Source organism: Mizuhopecten yessoensis, unplaced genomic scaffold, assembly GCF_002113885.1.
Source record: "Mizuhopecten yessoensis strain PY_sf001 unplaced genomic scaffold, ASM211388v2 scaffold715859, whole genome shotgun sequence".
NCBI lineage: Eukaryota > Metazoa > Mollusca > Bivalvia > Pectinida > Pectinidae > Mizuhopecten > Mizuhopecten yessoensis.
Genome location: NW_018479827.1, coordinates 25,290 through 47,348, shown reverse-complemented (window position 1 = coordinate 47,348; position 22,059 = coordinate 25,290). Strand labels below are relative to the sequence as shown.

The 22,059-nt window shown below is 39.6% G+C and overlaps 1 protein-coding gene across 1 annotated transcript; it reads left to right on the top strand.

Moving 5' to 3' along the window:
- The first annotated feature begins 7,624 nt into the window (after positions 1-7,624).
- Positions 7,625-14,060, top strand: LOC110441318. The gene is made up of 3 exons (XM_021484430.1): positions 7,625-8,503; positions 11,700-11,826; positions 12,100-14,060. Exons 1-3 carry the CDS (start codon positions 7,766-7,768, stop codon positions 12,480-12,482), a joined length of 1,248 nt encoding a protein of 415 aa, XP_021340105.1. The 5' UTR covers positions 7,625-7,765; the 3' UTR covers positions 12,483-14,060.
- Positions 14,061-22,059: the final 7,999 nt, after the last annotated feature.

Here is a 22,059-nt window from a genome sequence, read left to right as displayed (position 1 = left end):
CAACAAAAAGACATATGACAGGTTGTTGCAATGGGGACAGCAGATTAATTCTACAAGGGGTCATCGTACAAAGTAAGCGCCCCCTTACGACCATTTGTAATGTCCTTTTTCACTGTTGTTTAATTCATCTTTCCAAACGCTTTGTTGCCGGTGGTCCGTTAAAACGTCACAGCTTTTGCTTACCGGAAGTGTTTACTAAGGACTGATTTTAAGGCTCAAAGAGCAAAGGTCAAGGTCGCTGTTGATAAAAATCATTCCAATGCTATGTCTATATCTCATCACTGAAAATGTAATAACTAGAAAAAATGTTTGTTAAACATCCATGTGTCCCCGTTGAACATCCACGTGTCCCCGTTAAACATACACGTGTCCCCGTTAAACATCCACGTGTCCCCGTTGAACATCCACCTGTCACCGTTAAACATACACGTATCCCCGTTTAACATACACGTGTCCACGTTGAACATCCACGTGTCCCCGTTGAACATACACGTGTCCCAACTTAAATATATACGTGTCCCAACTTAAACATACAAATGTCTCCGTTAAAATACACGTGTCCCCGTTAAACATCCACGTGTCCCCGTTGAACATCCACCTGTCACCGTTAAACATACACGTATCCCCGTTTAACATCCACGTGTCCCCGTTAAACATACACGTGTCACCGTTAAACATACACGTGTCCCCGTTAAACATACAAGTGTCCCCGTTAAACATACAAGTGTCCCCGTTAAACATACACGTATCCCCGTTAAACATACACGTGTCCCCCCGTTAAACATACACGTGTCCCGGTTAAACATACAAGTGTCCCCGTTAAACATACAAGTGTCCCCGTTAAACATACACGTATCCCCGTTAAACATACACGTGTCCCCGTTAAACATACACGTGTCCCTGTTAAACATTCACGTGTCCCCGTTAAACATGAACGCATCCCCGTTAAACATTCAAGTGTCCCCGTTAAACATACACGTATCCCCGTTAAACATACACGTGTCCCCGTTAAACATACACGTATCCCCGTTAAACATACACGTGTCCCCGTTAAACATACAAGTGTTCCCGTTAAACATACACGTGTCCCTGTTAAACATTCAAGTGTCCCCGTTAAACAGACACGTGTCCCCGTTAAACATACACGTGTCCCCGTTAAACATTCACGTGTCCCCGTTAATCATACACGTGTCCCCGTTAAACATACACGTGTCCCGGTTAAACATACAGGTGTCCCCGTTAAACATCCACGTGTCCCCGTTAAACATACACGTGTCCCCGTTAAACATATATGTGTCCCCGTTAAACATACAAGTGTCCCCGTTAAACATACAAGTGTCCCCGTTAAAATACACGTGTCCCCGTTAAACAGACACGTGTCCCCGTTAAACATTCACGTGTCCCCGTTAATCATACACGTGTCCCCGTTAAACATCCACGTGTCCCCGTTCCTGTTTTGGCGCTAATCGCAAAGACTAACCAAAGAAATGGAGCCAAAGCCAAAGTATACACTAAGTCGTTGAATCGGAAAATATAGGTCGCAGTGACATTCGTCTGAATAAATTATTGCAGTGTTCCTCAACATATATCTTTATAGTTATGACGTTTACTACTGTTGGACCTACAGTGTTAGAGCAATGGAGTTAAACGCAAAGTGTTTTCAACGTCAGCGCAGTGCAACGGTTACAGTGACCTACATTTAAAATATTTTGATGTCATACTCCCGAATATATATATATACATATACTTATGTTTAGCGGCTATACAATCTGGGTGATATTTTGGCTGTCCGTTAAATTATGCATTTGTAAATTAATGAGAAGCTCCCATTTAACGTTTAAATTGTAGAAATAGCAATATCTGCCCCTGCAAACAACGTCTACTTAATTACATGTATATATATCATTCTTTTCTTGGAAATTAAACAAATGACGTAAACAGAATTTGCTTATTTTAGACACCGTCAGCACTACCAACAGCTAATAAATGACAAGTTTAAGTCATCGCCACTAACTTGTGATGATTCAGGCGGTACATACGTAGAATAAGGTGTATGTGAGAGATACAGGTCAAGTGCTGTCCCCGCATTTCGTGATACACGCTGCACTAATGGGACGTGTGACGTCACGCCAGTCCCGGAAGTCATGAAGCGCTCCACACTCTGCCTTGTTACATCACTTCATCTCGAATATGAATAGATATAAACATTTTTTGAAATGAAATATATAAACTTAGTGTAACAACGGACCAAGATATGAATTGTGATAAGTAACATGACCCAGTGTTACGTCCCTTTGCATCTGTTAAAAACTTGCAAAAAGAGGATCTACACGGAAAATATACCATTTTATTCGTGTTATCATGAAAATAACCATAACAATGAAATGGATGACAGTTTACAGGTCCGTACTATGGCCATGGCTACAGATTTATCTAACATCCGGGCTCTTTCGGAAATTCCTTTGTTTGAATAGTCAACAACATATGAATACTGTAGTTTTCTGTGCGAATTAATGGTGAGAAATGAAGTTTTCTACAATATTCGAAGTCTAAGACTTATCTTATCCAACTTAAACATAATTGTGCAATTGTCATGAATCTAAAAATTGTACATACTTTGTGAGTCCTATGAAGACGGGTGCCTTTGGGAGAACCACAGTTTACTAAAAATGTAACATAGAATCAAGGTCCAAGATATTAAAATCGGGTAGCAAGTCTGTTTGGGTTTATTCAATGTTTCCTGAGCAGAAGGCACAGAGAAATTTAAAAAAAAACGGTTCTACAGGGGGTCCCACATCATGTTTGGAAAAGAGCGAATACTTTGGTGAAAGATCTAACTGTCCGGTTGTAACATGTCAACAACAGTAGCGACTCGAGATAGTCATCAGTAGAATTCGGGTTTTAAAAGGTACCTAAATAACACAAGTTTGATGTAGCGTTGTACCTATGTTTACGTCACTGTACAAAAACGTTTAAAGATCTACTTCCTTTTTGTCGACATCCTTTTAAGTTGAAAAATTGACAAAAAATATGAATAAACAAATTTGTTTTGACAGAAATGCTTGTTTATTGCTTTTTGAAATAATACGAAAATAGATTGGTTTGGCGTTCCTTTACAGACTCTCCCAATGGTTGACATTGTTTCATGTTGAAAAACAGCACTTGTAAATGAACAAACAACATATTTTGACACACAGCAGGTTTATTGCCTTTTATATATAGAATAGGCTGTGTATGGGACTATTATATCGAAGTATGTGGTGTATATTTGGTGGTGGCGAGTAGTTAAAAGCGTTTCCTGTATTAAGTGTATTGTTTTGCATATCTCCGTATATGTCGCCCATATACTTGTATCCTTAATTACGCATAACCTTATAAGGGCACAAGCCATTTTACACACTTAGTGAAGATTTGTGATTAATTTATGAATTTTCNCCCAACCCCCAACCCCCAACCCCAAAAGAAATGGTACCAAAGAGTAAAAATGTAACAATATCTCATATTTAAGTGTTTTTACATAAATGAGAAAAAGTAAAACATTGCATGACGTAAACATGTATGACGTAAGAAGTAACGTCAAAGCAGCGGATACAGTTTTACGTCTTCGCGGCAGCCAGCGACAAATTAGAAAACGATGTCTGAAGATTACGGAGCCATTTAAAGCGTCATCTCACTGAAATATCATAGCCTGGTCACGGAACAAAGAAACACAGCAGGTCACACTATTCTGATGAAACTAAGCAGGTCACACTATTCTGATGAAACTAACCAGGTCAAGTTATTCTGATGAAACTAACCAGGTCAAGTTATTCTGATGAAACTAATCAGGTCAAGTTATTCTGATGAAACTAATCAGGTCAAGTTATTCTGATGAAACTAATCAGGTCAAGTTATTCTGATGAAACTAATCAGGTCAAGTTATTCTGATGAAACTAATCAGGTCAAGTTATTCTGATGAAACTAATCAGGTCAAGTTATTCTGATGAAACTAATCAGGTCAAGTTATTCTGATGAAACTAATCAGGTCAAGTTATTCTGATGAAACTAATCAGGTCAAGTTATTCTGATGAAACTAATCAGGTCAAGTTATTCTGATGAAACTAATCAGGTCAAGTTATTCTGATGAAACTAAGCAGGTCAAGTTATTCTGATGAAACTAATCAGGTCAAGTTATTCTGATGAAACTAATCAGGTCAGGTTTTTCTGATGAAACTAAGCAGGTCAAGTTATTCTGATGAAACTAAGCAGGTCACATTATTCTGATGAAACTAAGCAGGTCAAATTATTCTGATGAAACTCAGCAGGTCACATTATTCTGATTAAACTAAGCAGGTCACATTATTCTGATGAAACTTAGCAGGTCAAATTATTCCGATGAAACTAAGCAGGTCACATTATTTTGATGAAATCCCAGCAGGTCAGTTAATCTGATAAAGACACCAATGTCTAAAAATTGAAACAACACCGAACAAAGCTTTAGAGTCTTATTAACAGCTAAGGTCATTAGGATGAGCCTCCTGCGTATTGTATCATTGGGGTAGTTCGAGTCTGATTAGAGTACTACTTCACGGAAATACCATGCTGAAGGAAGCCAGCACAGTAGTCCATCCGCTCACAGTATACCTACAACGGATAAACCAGCGTTTTGCGCTTACCATAGATAAGCAATTTAAAAACGATAAATTCTGGGTTTTTTCTGTGTGACCTAGAAGAGGATACAAACATCTGTATGATAGGGTAAATAAACTTCCATAGCGTCTACACCTCGTCTTCTCCTCTATAAATGTTACGAAGATAACCTACACATCGTCAAACACGGTGTGACAGGTGATGATTAAACACTAATATAAGTTATTTATAGAGATTTTAAATCGTTCTCGTTCCATATCATTCACTTTGTAAACAGCTTCAATTTGAGCGTGACTTCCCAAGCTCAATAAAAAAATAAAAAATAAATTCAAACCAGTGATATCGTTGTTTCACGAACTACTAATCAAAGCACTACATATATAAAGTTAAATTAAACAGATTCGATAGCCCTTATTCGGAATGGCCTCATTTTAGGAGCGGATCCAGGGCAGGGCCTTGGTAGGAGAACAAGGAGGTGCAACAAGTCTGGTGGATTCATCTGCGAACCCGAGTATAGACAGCTACACGCATGGTTACCAGATCTGAAAACATCCATTAATATAAGCAGAAAATTTCCAAATTTGTAAAAATATTATGTATATAAGCTGATGCAAAAAGTTTCCAAATACAAATCCGGGTAAACACAGCTTTTAAGCAGACACGGTGTTGCACTGACTGTGATACCAACCTCGTCATCTGACAACATTAAAAATTCATGAGTGACACGACCAGCGACGATTGTAACCATCAACGGGAGCCAGGTTTGCTTCCGGGCACGAATTTAAAACAGATATACGTGTAAAATGTACATATCTTGTCTTCCATATCTCAGTAATATAACTTGTTTTTAAAACACTGAACCGCCATGCCCTATTATGAATGATAGCAGACACAGCTGAAGTACCCGAGCAGCAGCCTCGTCAAAATATCGGGGGTCTGAAAACAATCCGTCGCAGACGTACGCCCCCCACATTATGTAGATATAATTAAGTGATAGTTTACATCCTATCGTGTTTTAATATCAGTTAGACACTTAACATGTTCTGATAGTCTGACCTCGGACTTACCACAAACCAGCTCGTCCTATCCCCACCCACTCACACGTTCAGCGTCACGTGTAACCGCGATAAGCTCTATATTATCTCTACAGCAAAATATTGATGAAAGGGAAAATATTCTCAAATTTTCGCTAAATTTTTCATGTTTTAAAAAAACGTACGCATATCTTCTTTATCTCTATATTTCAAAAATAGAGATAATTACAACATTTTTATCTCGATATTTTAACTCTCTGCTCATCTTTTTTTATCATAACTATAATATTTGTATGCATATATGAATACATTTTTTTCTCTCCTCTATCATTCTTTTCTCTCCCTTCACTTCATACGTTATCCCTTCTAACTCATTTTCCAACCTTTTCTTCGTCTGCTGGATAACCAAACTACTCAGTAGTGAATCGAAGCGGACGTAAAACCATTAAAATAAAAAACATTTCTTAAACTCGATTGTTGTAACAACTTCTGATTTTACAATAAAAAGTATGTATTTCGATAGTGTGTATCCTGTCGTCAATCCCAGTTCGGAAGGTTTCTCTGGTTATCGTATATAATAGTGTCAGTGCGGTTATGATTTATAGTGACCCTTGATCACGCGTGCCCCCCAACATCAGCGGACATCGTACGTTAATGGTGAATCTAGATCTTATTAAATACAACAAATAATTGCAATATATTAATAATCACATTATCAAATTATCATATCAATCGATTTTGTATTTGAAAACTTGCTGATAATCAGATAATACTGACTCTGCATCCTACAGCATTTCTCAAACAGTAATGCTGATAAGGACGAACCCATCCCAAATCGTGGAGTTTCCACGGTCACGTGATACACATTCCGATGATGATATGGGTCATTATTTGGAGCTCATTTCTGCACATTAATTTTCATCCTGATTACAAATGAAGCATTCTCTGGTTTAATCTGATACTTTTTATTACCCACCTTTAAGCATTTCTTAAGCTTATGTATAACATTGAATTACTTTTAATCTTCCTTAATTTCAGTTCCATTTGGTTTTAATTAATTATATTGTAAAAGCAGGCGAGCGTTACTTAATTTTTAGAATTGTCTTTATTCTTTCCCGTAAAGTGCAAAGCTACCACATGTAAGCATGCATATCTAATAAAAGGTGTATGTCTATAAAATATGTATGGTTTATTTATAAAGCTGATGTAATCTATGTAATGGTTTTCTCAAGGGGCAGGTGTGGAATCTAACGTTCCTTTCAACTTATTCAGTCTTTTTCATTTCCTTCCGTTCTATTTACATAATATATACCTGTGTATTTCCATGTCAGTTAATAAATACCTGTCTCAAAGGGCAACAAAATACTCTGTAGGTGTCTGATGAAAATTATTATTTATTCATGCGGCCTGATCTATAGTATCACCTGGTCACACGTGAACTACGGGGCTTGAACATTTCATAGCGATCGAAGTTTCCATAAAATGTTTGTCAAAATGGGTTAAATACATAAAGAACACCTGGCAATGATTCAAGGTGAACAGGGTAAGGTGTGGATATGGCCGGGACTCCCCCTTCGATATTTACCTTTTTATTTGTATACACACAAGCTGTTCTCTACCGACATGCAAGCTATATATACTGTATTATCGATATACGTATTACAATGAATTCATAAACAGTTTTGCCATCGCGGCCATACACACTTAATGACCTAGTTATGTTAAATGATATATTATTTGATATATACTTTAGTCCCCTAGATTGTTATGTATATAGTATGCTAATCAGATCGTTGCCCAGTTGTACCGGTAGTCACACACATGCTAGAACATGCCTTGTAGGTTTTTTTCCTTTCAGGGGAACCCCCTCGATTATCTGGTTTTCCATTGGGCGCTATTATTAGACATGACGCCTACGTGGAAATTCCTCGACTAGCCACTATCCTATACACCTCGGCGTAGCCCATTCACAATTCGCGTAGTGCTTACACTGTGTTGGTCGTCATTTACTATCGCGCTGAAATGTACATGGTGTCATGTTAGTAAGAGTATTATAAAGAAGTGAGCTGTACATTTAAACGAAGTTGAACAAAATTGTCAAGATGCCGACGAGTACTTTAGCGGAAGATTGTGGTAGCAAGGAACTTAATTTACAGGCAGGGTCACAGAAGAAAACTTCAATTCAGGAGAAAAATTTCAAGAAACTTCAAGTTTCGTTGAAAAACACGAATGATCTGGACAACGGCTGCATGAGCCCGGTGGTGGACAGTGCACACGTTCTCCTGAAACCAGCGGAGAACGGTCAAATGTTCGTTGGTCACTTTGAATATGAACACCCACAGAAACATGGGCAAAGGCCGAACGAACACATGAACGAATACGCCGCCTCGTACGTGCCTTCGCAGGGCGGCAACAAGATGGACTCGTACGTAGATCTCAGTCAGTGTGAAAAAGAAAACCAAAGAAACATGCAATATGGACACCAACAAGTGAATTACGCTGAACATCCGAACGTCCAGACGGTCACTGGACAGGAACGGTATGGACATAATAATATACAAACGCGTTCACATAATAACAACCAGTGTCCAGTCTCTATTGAAACCCGCGCTCCACAGAACCATAAACAGCACGTGTGTCGGAAATCTTCCAAAAGATGTTGCTCACCTTTGACATGTTTTATTGTTGCAATACTGGTAATCCAAGTAATATGGATGGGACTATTTGCATGGCTTCTGCTAGACAAAATGAACTTATCAGATCGTAATGAGGAGCATGCCGGGCATGTGCCCAACAAAGACCACAAGTCGCACCACATTGACGATTTTAATGAAATCACGGTAAGTTTATTAATGCATTATTTCCCAATGTTAATCTTCTTGATTGTTCAGTTTACCACCATTAAGTTCTAATTTCTGTAACAATGGCGGGAATTTGCCCAAAGCGGAAAAACACCGCTGATATATTATATGTAACTGGGAATTGTTATTATCTTTTTGTTACAAACGTTTAAACGTTTAAACTGGAGTTGTTTCGGTGTTAACCTCTTTTCGGTTATTTGCTGTAAATATTCTGTTACATTGGAAATGTATTGAAATATTTCGTCAGACTTTCTTTGTCTCGCCGATCTTGCCTCCCCACTGCCTTTCCCTCCTACCCAGACCTCGTGTTCCTTTACCCTCCCTCCTGCCCCCAAAATCAGAGACTGTTCAACACCCCCCTACTACCACGGTAAACCGCTGAACACCTTACATAGAAGGTATTCCATTGGACCACCTTCTCAGTTTAATTTCCCCGGCCATGTATAACTCTGACGAAATCCTGGCGTTGGAATGCGGCGCGAGATAATATTACATGTAATCTCGTACAAGTGGTGTCTATCGCGGACTGAAAGCCAAACACCACCTGTACACTGCAACACAACAGACATTAATTAAAGATAAACCTTCAGACTAACACCATGTACAACCATTACTGTTTGCGTACATGATTTATTCCATCGAAAATATTTCCCTTACTCGGCAGTTTTTACTTTATTTTTTAGTCTTGGGACATTTTTTGCTTTGCGATTTAAATATAACTTTTTAGATATATGTATTTTTGTATCCGGATCATTTCGTGAGACTGTCGGAAGTTATTTTGAGCGAGTTCCCCCGATCCATGTCGTGTCGTAGTGAGTCATACCTATAGGTACCCACCTGTACGCATACCTGTCGTTTTGTACATATATTTGCTTACGGATGTGGTAAGGTTAACTTTACCCCGGCCATTTGAATTCATAATGAGGTCTTAACTACTGTTTGAGGATAAATGTGATATGTTTGTCGTGTCTGAATTGAGTCCCGTTTAGTGTGGATCATATAACATGTAAACGTCAACCACAGGGGCCCGAGAATAAAGACATAGAATTAATTGACATGCATGCGAGACCCTCTTCTGGTGTATATGCAGGGGACATTATTAGACGTTTTAGGGTACATATATAAAATTAGAGGACTTCGCTTCGAGCTACGGAGGGCAGAGGGAGAGGCCAATACAAAACCAATATGGAAGGAGTAATTTACAGTCAACAGTATGATACTAGATCATTATTGAGGAAGACATTTTTACCCGAGCTGGTGTAAACTTCTAAAAAGTCCGATAATACCTCGTACACACCAAGATAGACTACGGCCTGAATATAATACTCTGTCTTAATTCCCGGGTCCCTGTGATTCGGCAACGGCCCGAATATAATACACTGTCTTAACTCTCGGGTCCCTGTGATATGGCTACGGCCTGAATATAATATAATGTGTCTTAAATCGCAGGTCCCTGTGATTTGACAAGGCCCGAATACACCTTCTGTGTCACAATTCTTATGTCCCAGTGTTTGTAGCCATATCGTCAGACACATGAATAATGTTTCGGTTTCCTCTGTGGTTATTTGTTTTCCAGACAATGATAATATATAGGTTTGTTTAGGTATATACAGAAGTTTATTTCATATCAATGGTCATTCATTTCGTTTTGACAGTATTTTTTCAACATTTAAGGTTGACACGAAACACGCGGACATCTTACATCGTTTAGTTTTGTCTATGTAAGACTCGCTGTAGTTCCCGTTCGGGGTAAAAAGTATGCGATCAAGTTGTTATTGGTGTTTTAGTTTAGTATCGGACTTGGCTTGTTCACAGAACCGTGTAAATGATACTAAAGCCAGTGTCACGATTTGTCGGTGTAGACCGATAACCTACTTACCTGTCACCCGGTCTCTGGGTTTTTCCACCCGGCTTACTGACGTCACTGAACTATTTGGAAAAACGTCTGACAGCGACCCATCAAAAAACACGACCTTGACCATGACGAACACTGCACAATGTTTGCTGTGCATTACAACTCGACGTTAAAGATAGATTGACAGAGTTAATATGCTTATTACAGGTAAACTTTCCAGGTATAGGTATTTATAGAGACATGAGCTCTACAGACAGGTGTGATGAGATTTTAAAAGGGGATCTACCATGAAAACCCATACCGTGGAAAACCAACGGTTTTGTTTGGGCTGTTGTAAAATAAAAAGATATCTAGAGAACCCATGCAAGATTGAATGTTTCAAGTCTGATCAGATATGAGGAAATAGTACTTTTGTACACTCGGTACTACCTAACTCTACCCTGCCCTCGCCTCCCCTACCTCCACTACCTAACTCTACCCTGCCCTCGCCCCCCTACCTCCACTACCTAACTCTACCCTGCCCTCGCCTCCCCTACCTCCCCTACCTCACTCTACCCTGCCCTCGCCTCCCCTACCCCCACTACCTAACTCTACCCTGCCCTCGCCTCCCCTCCCTCCACTACCTAACTCTACCCTGCCCTCGCCTCCCCTACCTCCCCTACCTAACTCTACCTTGCCATCGCCTCCCTTAACTCTACCCACTCCCCTCCCTCCACTACCTAACTCTACCCTGCCCTCGCCCCCCTACCCCCACTACCTAACTCTACCCTGCCCTCGCCTCCCCTCCCTCCACTACCTAACTCTACCTTGCCATCGCCTCCCTTAACTCTACCCAACCCCCTACCTCTACTACCTAACTTTACCCACGATCCTACATGTACCTCCCCTACCTCACTCTACCCTGCCCTCACCTCCCCTTACCTCCACTACCTAACTCTATAGTCTACCCTGCCCTCGCCTCCCCCTACCTCCACTACCTAACTTTACCCTGCCCTCGCCTCCCCTCCCCTACCTCCACTACCTAACTTTACCCTGCCCTCGCCTCCCCTGCCCTCGCCTCCACTACCTTATTCTACCCTCACCGTACTTTCCAATTTCGCCCCCTGTAAAGTGTAAACCCAAACTACACCCGAAGACCCCGTAGACCGTATTCTCAAGTAAATCACCCGCTGTCATCCTAAAACCACAACAAAAAACGTTTACCGAGACACCTTCACATCGCAGATTTAACAGCTTTTTCTGCTTTCTTGCGTTCATTATTTGTTAGTATTTGTGACAATTTGAAATAGTGACATCATTTCCGTTTCTTGTACATTGCAGAGACCTCCTGTAAAATATCAAGACACTCTTCATTACCCGACGCCCGCCCCTCCCAGGACGAAGGGACCAATCCCAGAGGTACCGACCTTGGGCATTAAAATGGAAATTGATCCTTCCTTTTTATCAAGTAAGTGTTGGTATTTTTATACAAAATGAATAATACCACGAGAGTGAAAAACAAAATCAACTGTTCTTGGCAGTGGGGTTTGAATATTTTAGAGTTCACATGAGCTCGGTTTTCAACATCGAAGCTGAAACTTAATAAAAAAAAAATGCAGCATGCATTAAATTTGTCTTTTCGAATTAGTTATAGGTTTTTACGACATCGTTTGTATATAAATGTACGTTTTATTTAAGATGACCTCACATAAATACTCATGTTGTTCGTTTCTGTTTTCAGGTCAAGGAAATACGGTGATGTGGACGTACCCAGATGAGCGCCACCTAACGGGGATCGAGTACCACAATGGTTACTTCCGGGTCAACGTCACTGGCTTCTACTTTGTCCAGTCGACATTGAGTCTTGACCATCGCCCGATTACTGACAACGAGTCCGGTACCATCCGTTTTATCCACTGCATCAAAGTTGACGGACGGCCCAAGATGGATGTTTGTGAAAACAAAGAACTGTCGCCAATCAAGTCGGGCGGAAGTACCGTCCAAGACCCTATGATGTACCTTGAGAGCGGAAGTAGTGTGTATGTGTCAATTAGTCACATGACCAAAATCTACGACAGTGTGACAGAAAATAAATTTGTTATGTTTTTACAGAGAATTTCATGAATGTTATAGATTTGTGTAAGGGTATATGTGTGGGTGTATGTGTCTGTGTGGTCTATAACAGTATTCATCAGTTGCACGTGCTTCCGGATTATATGTTCTGTACGTAGCTTCCGGTAGGTTCGTTCGGTACAGAATGCACCCTCTCTTTAAGTCAACAAATACTTTGACATGTGGTTCATCGTGTTCAAAAAATGCAAAACTTTTCTAAATTAAAAGCTCATCAACAGCAAGTTTCGGATATCTGCTGTAAGAACAGACGAACGACATATTTGAATTTCGTGATTTGCATGTGCTTTCAATCAAATTGCAAAAATTACATGTGACCGTTCTTATCAGACAGAATACATCCTGTTTCCGTACAAACGAAGTAAAACTATCAGCCTATCGATCGTCTGTTGGTAGACTCGCCGTTAAGAATATCATAATATGTGCCATTCCTATTCAAAAGCTCTTTTGAAATCATGTACATATGTTTATGGCGTTTGAATCTTTTGGAAACCGCAGAACAGGGGAGAAAATGATTATGCGATGTGAGGGAGTGGTGAGCGAGCTTTAAGCGTTGTCTGTATAGCAAGCGAAATTGATAAAACGAGAGAACACGTGTCTTGCGGTTTAACAATCATTATTACAAGGAGCCTCCATTGGCGCCACACGTTCATTTTAAGGTGTTGTAGATTAATTTTAGAGAATGAAATTTAAAAAAATATATAATTAAAAATTATACTTTCAGACACGTTATGAACCATGATGGGATTTTGATGGACTTTTCAAAAAACCAATGTGAATATTATGGTTGATATTTATATTTATCTCGTCACTATTCTTGACAAAGGATAAGAAGTTCTGATAGATGTGGTTGTACAATTAATGATCGACTTGTGAATGTTTGAAAGAACATATTGTGTAAGGAATTGGCATTGCTTAGAATCAAAAGTTTTTATAGCCGATTGAACATATACTTTACTCGGAACAGATTTATATTTTTTTACGGTATACCCATAGCTTTATATATTGTAAATATTCATAGTATTTAAATGTTGTGAATAACTGGCACACAACTCCAATGACAAAATGGCGATAAATACATTATAGGCAAACAAATATGCGTCTCATTAACAGAAACAAAAACTTGTTCGGTAGATATGAAATTATTGTGGGCTGGAGTTATCTCTCCTCACTTCCGGTTCGGAGATGCATTTCGTGAACAATTCGTGTTTAATTTACTCATTAAAACAGCTTCTCAATGGGAATATTTGCAAATGAAAAAAAGGAAAAGAAAATGACATTTTTTTATTTTTTTTTCAAATATGTCCTCATTATCTTTTCAGGATTTCCCGGTTATTTTATTTATTGTTGACTTCCATCTCGCGAATCATGAGGAAATATTGACGCTCACTTTCCAGTTTCCCGCCATTTTGTCTGGGGTTGTTCAGATCCAGTTGTTACACAATAGTACTAGAGATGTTAACTTGTTATTGTGATACTAACAAGGGTTGTTACGTTTTGGATGAAATATTTTCATTGAATTGTATATTTGATGTAAAATGTTTACTGTGATATTAAAATAAAAAATGTGACTTTAAATATTTTTGTTAATATTGTTATTAAAATTGACTGATACATATGCAGTAGTATTGTGGCTCACAATGAAGATATAGCATGAACTGCTACGAAACGATGTCAAAGTATAATACAAGTTTTGTACTTCTATTTTTTTTTGTGCACAATTATTTTAATTTGTCTATGAAAACGACCAAACCGGAATAGACAAACAACAGGATGTGGCCACAGTAGAGAGGGCGTCTGATTGGACCATTAAGTATGTCAACGGTAGTCCGGAACACCACTCTGGTCTCTTGAACTACACCGTTTTCTAGCAAAACCTCTTCACAGCTTTTACTGGAGTAACTGATAAATGACCTGATAGGGGGGACAGGTTACGCTTAGCAATGTAGGAGTTAGACGACTGGTTCGCCCGTTGTTAGTATAATGCCAACGGGTGGGGTGTCCTGCTGGGTGTCTTCGGCAGTATGTTTCAGTGAGGTAGCACTATAAAGTCAGCATCGTTTCCAGGCTGTCACAAGGAGACAAACAAGAACATATCGCACCCTCAAAACACACACGCATACACTACACGCATTCATCTTGCAAGCAGGGGAGGCCGTCCTTAAATGACCATAGCTGTTGATAGGACGTTAAACAATACTAAACCAAACCAAACCAAAAATATATCTGGTAGAACCTCGTTTATCAGGTAAACGTACCTTCCGGGCGTTTTCTTTTGTGACTAAATAAGTTTTCCGTCTATAACAATACTTGCTCCTATTTATTATTTTTCTTTCAGAAACAAAAGTGTCCGAACGAGCGAAATTCCACTGAACACAAAAATCAAATAGTCTTCACTAACGAGGTTTCACGAAACAGAAAAACACCTTGTAAAGGCTAACGAATTCCCATTGCGTAATGAAATATGCGTCTAGACATGGCAAACAAAAATAACCGGACTAAATGGTTCCACTAAACACGCAAACCACAGTTTCCAGACTACCAAGGTTCCACTAAACACGCAAACCACAGTTTGCAGACTAACAAGGTTCCACTAAACAGCAAACCACAGTTTTCAGACAAACAAGGTTCCACTGTACACGTAAACCAAAGTGTCCAGACCAATAAGGTTCCACTGTACACATAAACCAAAGTGTCCAGACTAACAAGTTTCCACTGTACACACAAACCAAAGTGTCCAGACTAACAAGACACACCAAAGTGTCCAGACTAACAAGTTTCAACTGTACACACACACCAAAGTGTCCAGACTAACAATGTACCACTGTACACACAAACCAAAGTGTCCAGACTAACAAGGTACCACTGTACACACACACCAAAGTGTACAGACTAACAACTTTCCACTGTACACCCACACCAAAGTGTCCAGACTAACAACTTTCCACTGTACACACACAGCACAGTGTCCAGACTAACAAGGTTCCACTGTACACACAAACCAAAGTGTCCAGACTAACAAGGTTCCACTGTACACTCAAGCTGCTCACACACACCAAAGTGTCCAGACTAACAAATTTCCACTGTACACACACAGCACAGTGTCCAGACTACCAAGTTTCAACTGTACACACACACCAAAGCGTCCAGACTAACAACTTTCCACTGTACACCCACCCCAAAGTGTCCAGACTAACAAGGTTCCACTGGACACACAAACCAAAGTGTCCAGACTAACAAGGTTCCACTGTACCCACAAACCAAAGTGTCCAGACTAACAAGGTTCCACTGGACACACAAACCAAAGTGTCCAGACTAACAAGTTTCAACTGTACACACACACCAAAGTGGCCAGACTAACAACTTTCCACTGTACACACACACCAAAGTGTCCAGACTAGCAAGGTACCACTGTACACACAAACCAAAGTGTCCAGACTAACAAGGTACCACTGTACACACACACCAAAATGTCCAGACTAACAAGTTTCCACTGTACACACACACAGCACAGTGTCCAGACTATCAAGTTTCAACTGTACACACACACCAGAGTGTCCAGACTAACAACTTTCCACTGTACACACACACCAAAGTGTCCAGACTAACAAGGTTCCACTGTACACACAAGCTGCTCACACACACCAAAATGTCCAGACTAACAAGTTTCCACTGTACACACACACCAAAGTGTCCAGACTAACAAGGTACCACTGTACACACAAACCAAAGTGTCCAGACTAACAAGTTTCCACTAGACACACAAACCAATGTGTCCAGACTAACAAGTTTCCACTGTACACACACACCAAAGTGTCCAGACTAACAATGTACCACTGTACACACAAACCAAAGTGTCCAGACTAACAACTTCCCACTGTACACACACACCAAAGTGTCCAGACTAACAACTTTCCACTGTACACACAAACCAAAGTGTCCAGACTAACAAGTTTCAACTGTACACACACACCAAATTGTCCTGACTAACAACTTTCCACTGTACACACAAACCAAAGTGTCCAGACTCACAAGGTACCACTGTACACACAAGCTGCTCACACACACCAAAATGTCCAGACTAACAAGTTTCCACTGTACACACACACCAAAGTGTCCAGACAAACAAGTTTCAACTGTACACAAACACACACCAAAGTGTCCAGACTAACAAGGTACCACTGTACACACACACCAAAGTGTCCAGACAAACAAGTTTCAACTGTACACAAACACACACCAAAGTGTCCAGACTAACAAGGTACCACTATACACACAAACCAAAGTGTCCAGACTAACAAGGTACCACTGTACACACACACCAAAGTATCCAGACTAACAAGGAACCACTGTACACACAAACCAAAGTATCCAGACTAACAAGGTACCACTGTACACACACACCAAAGTGTCCAGACAAACAAGTTTCAACTGTACCCAAACACACACCAAAGTGTCCAGACTAACAAGGTACCACTATACACACAAACCAAAGTGTCCAGGCTAACAAGGTACCACTGTACACACAAACCAAAGAGTCCAGACTAACAAGGTACCACTGTACACACACACCAAAGGGTCCAGACAAACAAGCTTCAACTGTACACAAACACACACCAAAGTGTCCAGACTAACAAGGTACCACTATACATACAAACCAAAGTGTCCAGACTAACAAGGTACCACTATACACACAAACCAAAGTGTCCAGACTAACAAGGTACCACTATACACACAAACCAAAGTGACCAGACTAACAAGGTACCACTGTACACACAAACCAAAGTATCCAGACTAACAAGATACCACTGTACACACAAACCAAAGAGTCCAGACTGACAAGGTTCTACTGTACACACCAACCAAAGTGTCTAGACTAACAAGGTTCTACTGTACACACAAACCAAAGTGTCCAGGGTTTCAGTGTAAACAGAAATAGATATAACCTAAACCGAGATAACCACGGGGTGAGTATATCAACCAATAATAATCTCACTTATTCATATTACGCCCATGATTGTCACACCATCACGATCCAGGATATTATAAATATTTACAACACTGAACACTTGGCTTTATACGGAAGCCTCGTAGTGGTACTTGTGAAACGGATCTAAAACTCGAACTGAATTAACTAAACTTACAATTCTAAAAGCGGCGAAATGTATGTTAATGACAATGCTATGGTAGAATGTCTCCCCTCGTTTACCCTCCATAGGTACTTTGTTTTCCAATAATACGGAGAGCTTGTTTGGTACGTGTGTGTCTTCCGTCCTATTGACAGCTATGGTCATTTAAGGACAAGCCAGATTTTGATGGTGGAGGAAAGCCGGAGTACCCGGAAAAACCGCCAACCTGCGACGATTATTACCTGGTGACTGACAACGTAGCCCTCGAACCCGCGACCCAATGGTTGAGGGCTAGTGATTGTATACGGGCAGACGGCTTTACCACCCGGTCATCGCGGCGATACGGAGAGACCCGCGGCGGATCAAAGAGGGTGGGGTTAGCGGACTCCTTTTTCGTTGGCCATTCACTAGTTTTTTTTACTATATTAAAGAATAATAGAATCCTAGACTGATAATACGCACGTTTCGTTAAATAAGTTAAGGAAGGAGGGAAGGGAGAAGAACAAACAATCCATATTTTCAGGGGGACACAAGACGGATGCCTATAAGAAAGGGTAGAGATCACAACTACTGTCATGTGGGTGGGGGCAGTAGATCTATTTTTTTTCTTCGATGCCCCGAAAGCAAAATAATATTAGCCGCCTGTTACGATTAACATGCAGAGGTTTATATCTGAAAGTGATACTCAAGTTGACAATCTTCACAATGTTGGACCCGGAACGTTATTAATGCAAAATTAGCTGGGAAATAACACCAAAACAGAAAAAAATCCAGTTATTGTCATTGCAGCCCGTCGTTAGTCAACACCGGAATATGTGGCGGGATTTCCTACGTTAATTGGTCATCCTAATCGTTGTAAAAAAGTATTTCTAAACCTTAAGCGGTGTTGTATTTCCCATATAACAATACAATGTCTTTATATAATGCGTAAGCAAATAAAAAATTAAAATGTAAAGGAGATCTACCTAACACCATGATACGTTACGCTGCGGTACAGGTTTTGTGTTGACGGATGTGAAAGTCCACACTGATAGTGTATCAGAGGTACGCTAGGGTATTAAAATGAGATAACAGAACAATTCAATCATAGCGATTCGTAGTTAAATGTCAAAACACAATTTAGTCTTCAGAGAGTTGAAGGGACGTAATTATGGTGTTTACATTTTGATATATGACTATATTATCGTGAAATGACTGTGTGGAAATGAGAGATATGATATTACTTATGATAAATTCGCGATATGTACGTGGTTTATATAATATGAAGTATTTATTTAATTAAGAAAATAAGGCTAGTATTGCATATATATGCTTTACAACAAGTGAAAGGATTAAAAAACAACGACCTAGAAAGATGAACATATTTGTGACGTCTCTCTGCCGTCCTTAAATGACCATAGCTGTTGATAGGACGTTAAACAATACTAAACCAAACCAAACCAATCGTATTCTCTCTACATTACCTTCAGAACATTGGCAATGAGTGCAGTTGTAGACAGGAAGGAGACAAATCAAAGTACAAAATTAATAACATAATAAAGAAATCGAATACTCTGAGAGTGAACAGTGTCCCCCACTAATGTTACCCGATTTACAATAGTTTGTGGGTGGGGTTACAATAGTGGATGTTCCAGTGCTAACAAGTTATAACGGGAGTCGGAAAATGCAACTTACCACGCATGTCGCGTCTCAAATTGGTGTCCTCCAAACAACGAGACAGATATTAACATGTTATTATCACGTGATCGAATTCCCTCTCAGCAGGGGTTTTGAATTGTGACGTCACATTCATTGTGACGCCATAGATACTTATCTTGGATACTGTAAACGCAGATTGCCCCACACGCTTTTTATGTCTGACTTAAATTGAGCATTTTTCGTGTAAACACCTTCACAGAATGGCAGTCAATGTTTTCAAGAAGATTTTAGCCTGTAAGGTGGCGCCACTTCTCGTCCCTGACGATGTTGACGGATTGGGTCGACAGAAATGCCCAGAGGAGCTCTTCCGAGCCAGGAGGGGATTCGAACAAAGTGAATTGAACTTTCTGACTACGGTGGCTGACAACTGGGATGGACAGACCTCAACAAGTGGATTGTTTTATGAACCATTTTGTAATCAATTGAAGAGCACCAGAACAGACAGCGGGACGTCTGCCCAGTACAAATTGGAAGCGGACCGGAACGGCCACGCTTCTATTGGACAGAAGGGGAAACCACGGAAATTCAGGCCACGGAAGATTCTACGCAAACTGGCCGGGAACTTGGGAAACACAATTCAGTCCGCCTCCGGGTAGCACACTAGCAACTGGAGATAACTGCAATCACAACGAAACAATGGACGGAAGGAGCCATGTTGATGATGGGTTTTAGAAGGAAGAGAACTTCTGTTATAAAAAAAAAAAAAAAACGAATCACATTATAACAATACATCGATATTGTAAATGTTTATTGTATGTTTGAATTTATAAAAAACTTGTTTTGAAGTGGAAATGATCATTTGAACCTATATTATTAATAATAAAACATCTTACAAATACACGTACACATTTTGTTTTTCAATCATTAAAATACAGAGTATCCTCATTGAAACTATATTACGGCCGGTGTACAATTTAGATTACCCAGCTGAAAGCATATGTAACCCAAACCTCGTTATGTCGTTGGAACGATGGACGAACTTGTTCGACATATCCGACAACAGGGGGCGTCGACTCGACTGATGTGAATTTATTTTCTGTTTTATGCTTATTTCATTTATAGAAAATACTTTACTGCTGAAGTATTATTGCATTTTAGTCCGTTTATCAGGCTCTCGGTATAATGATACAGTTTCGGGATGGTATACATGTATTTGGTATACATGTATATACATATATAATACGTGCCAAAGTATAGTAGAAAATGGGGTTACGCGGGCAGATGAGTGCAAACACATCTTGGGAATGCTATTGAACGAGATTTATGTATACACACGGAATAGTATTGTTATACCGACCCCTCCCTCCCCCGGGCCGACCGTAATCGTGTGTCGGCCACTTGCTGGGGACACACGGAGAGATGCACCGTGTGTAAGGTTTCCTGTGTGTGGCCAATATCGTTACGTATACAGGACACATAGTCCTCGACTGACTCAGAACGAAACAAAAACTAGTTTTCAATGGAAATTCCTGCGGTCTGTCGATCTCGTCATTAATGGGTATCTAACTGTGACCTTCGACTTGATTAGGTGTCCTTCGCCCCGATATAAACACTATTTTTACATGAGAGTATGACTGGAATGTCCCGAAACCACCAACCCTCCTATGATCCCCTCCCCCTCTATAACAATGGATAGTATTTAATCTTTACCGTCGTACGACAAACCAAACCAGATATATTATATTGATGGCAACAGAAAACACTAAATAGTATCCAAACTAGACTAAAACATCCATGTAAATCTCGTTCTTGTCAATTTAGTTTTAACCGTGGTAACCATTGTGGAAATGCCTATCACTTCAGTTTTTATTGCCAATCTCATTTAAATGTTCGTCAGTATTGAACTTCTACTGCTATTCGGTGATAAATATCTGGCTTTAGATGTGGACTGTGATATATATTATAGGCTTTAGATGTGTACTGTGGTATATATTATAGTCATTAGATGTGGACTGTGATATATATTTTAGGCATTAGATGTGGACTCTGATATATATTATAGGCATTTGATGTGGACTGTGAGGTATATTATAGGCTTTAGATGCGGACTGTGATATATAGTATAGGCTGTAGATGTGGACTGGGGGATATATTATAGGCTTTAGATGTGGACTGTGATATATATTATAGGCATTAGATGTGGACTGTGGTATATATTATAGGCATTAGATGTGGACTGTGATATATATTATAGGCATTTGATGTGGACTGTGATGTATATTATAGGCTTTAGATGTGGACTGTGGTATATATTATAGGCTTTAGATGTGGACTGTGGTATATATTATAGGGTTTAGATGTGGACTGTGATATATATTATAGGCTTTAGATGTTGACTGTGATATATATTATAGGCTTTAGATGTGGACTGTGGTATATATTATAGGCTTTAGATGTGGATGGTGATATATATTATAGGATTTAGATGTGGACTGTGATATATATTATGGGCTTTAGATGTGGATGGTGATATATATTATTGGCTTTTGATGTGGACTGTGATATAAATTATAGGCTTTGGATGTGGACTGTGATATATATTATGGGCTTTAGATGTGGATGGTGATATATATTATAGACTTTAGATGTGGACTGTGATATATATTATAGGCTTTAGATGTGGATGGTGATATATATTATAGGCTTTAGATGTGGACTGTGATATAAATTATAGGCTTTAGATGTGGACTGTGATATATATTATAGGCTTTAGATGTGGACGGTGATATATATTATAGGCTTTA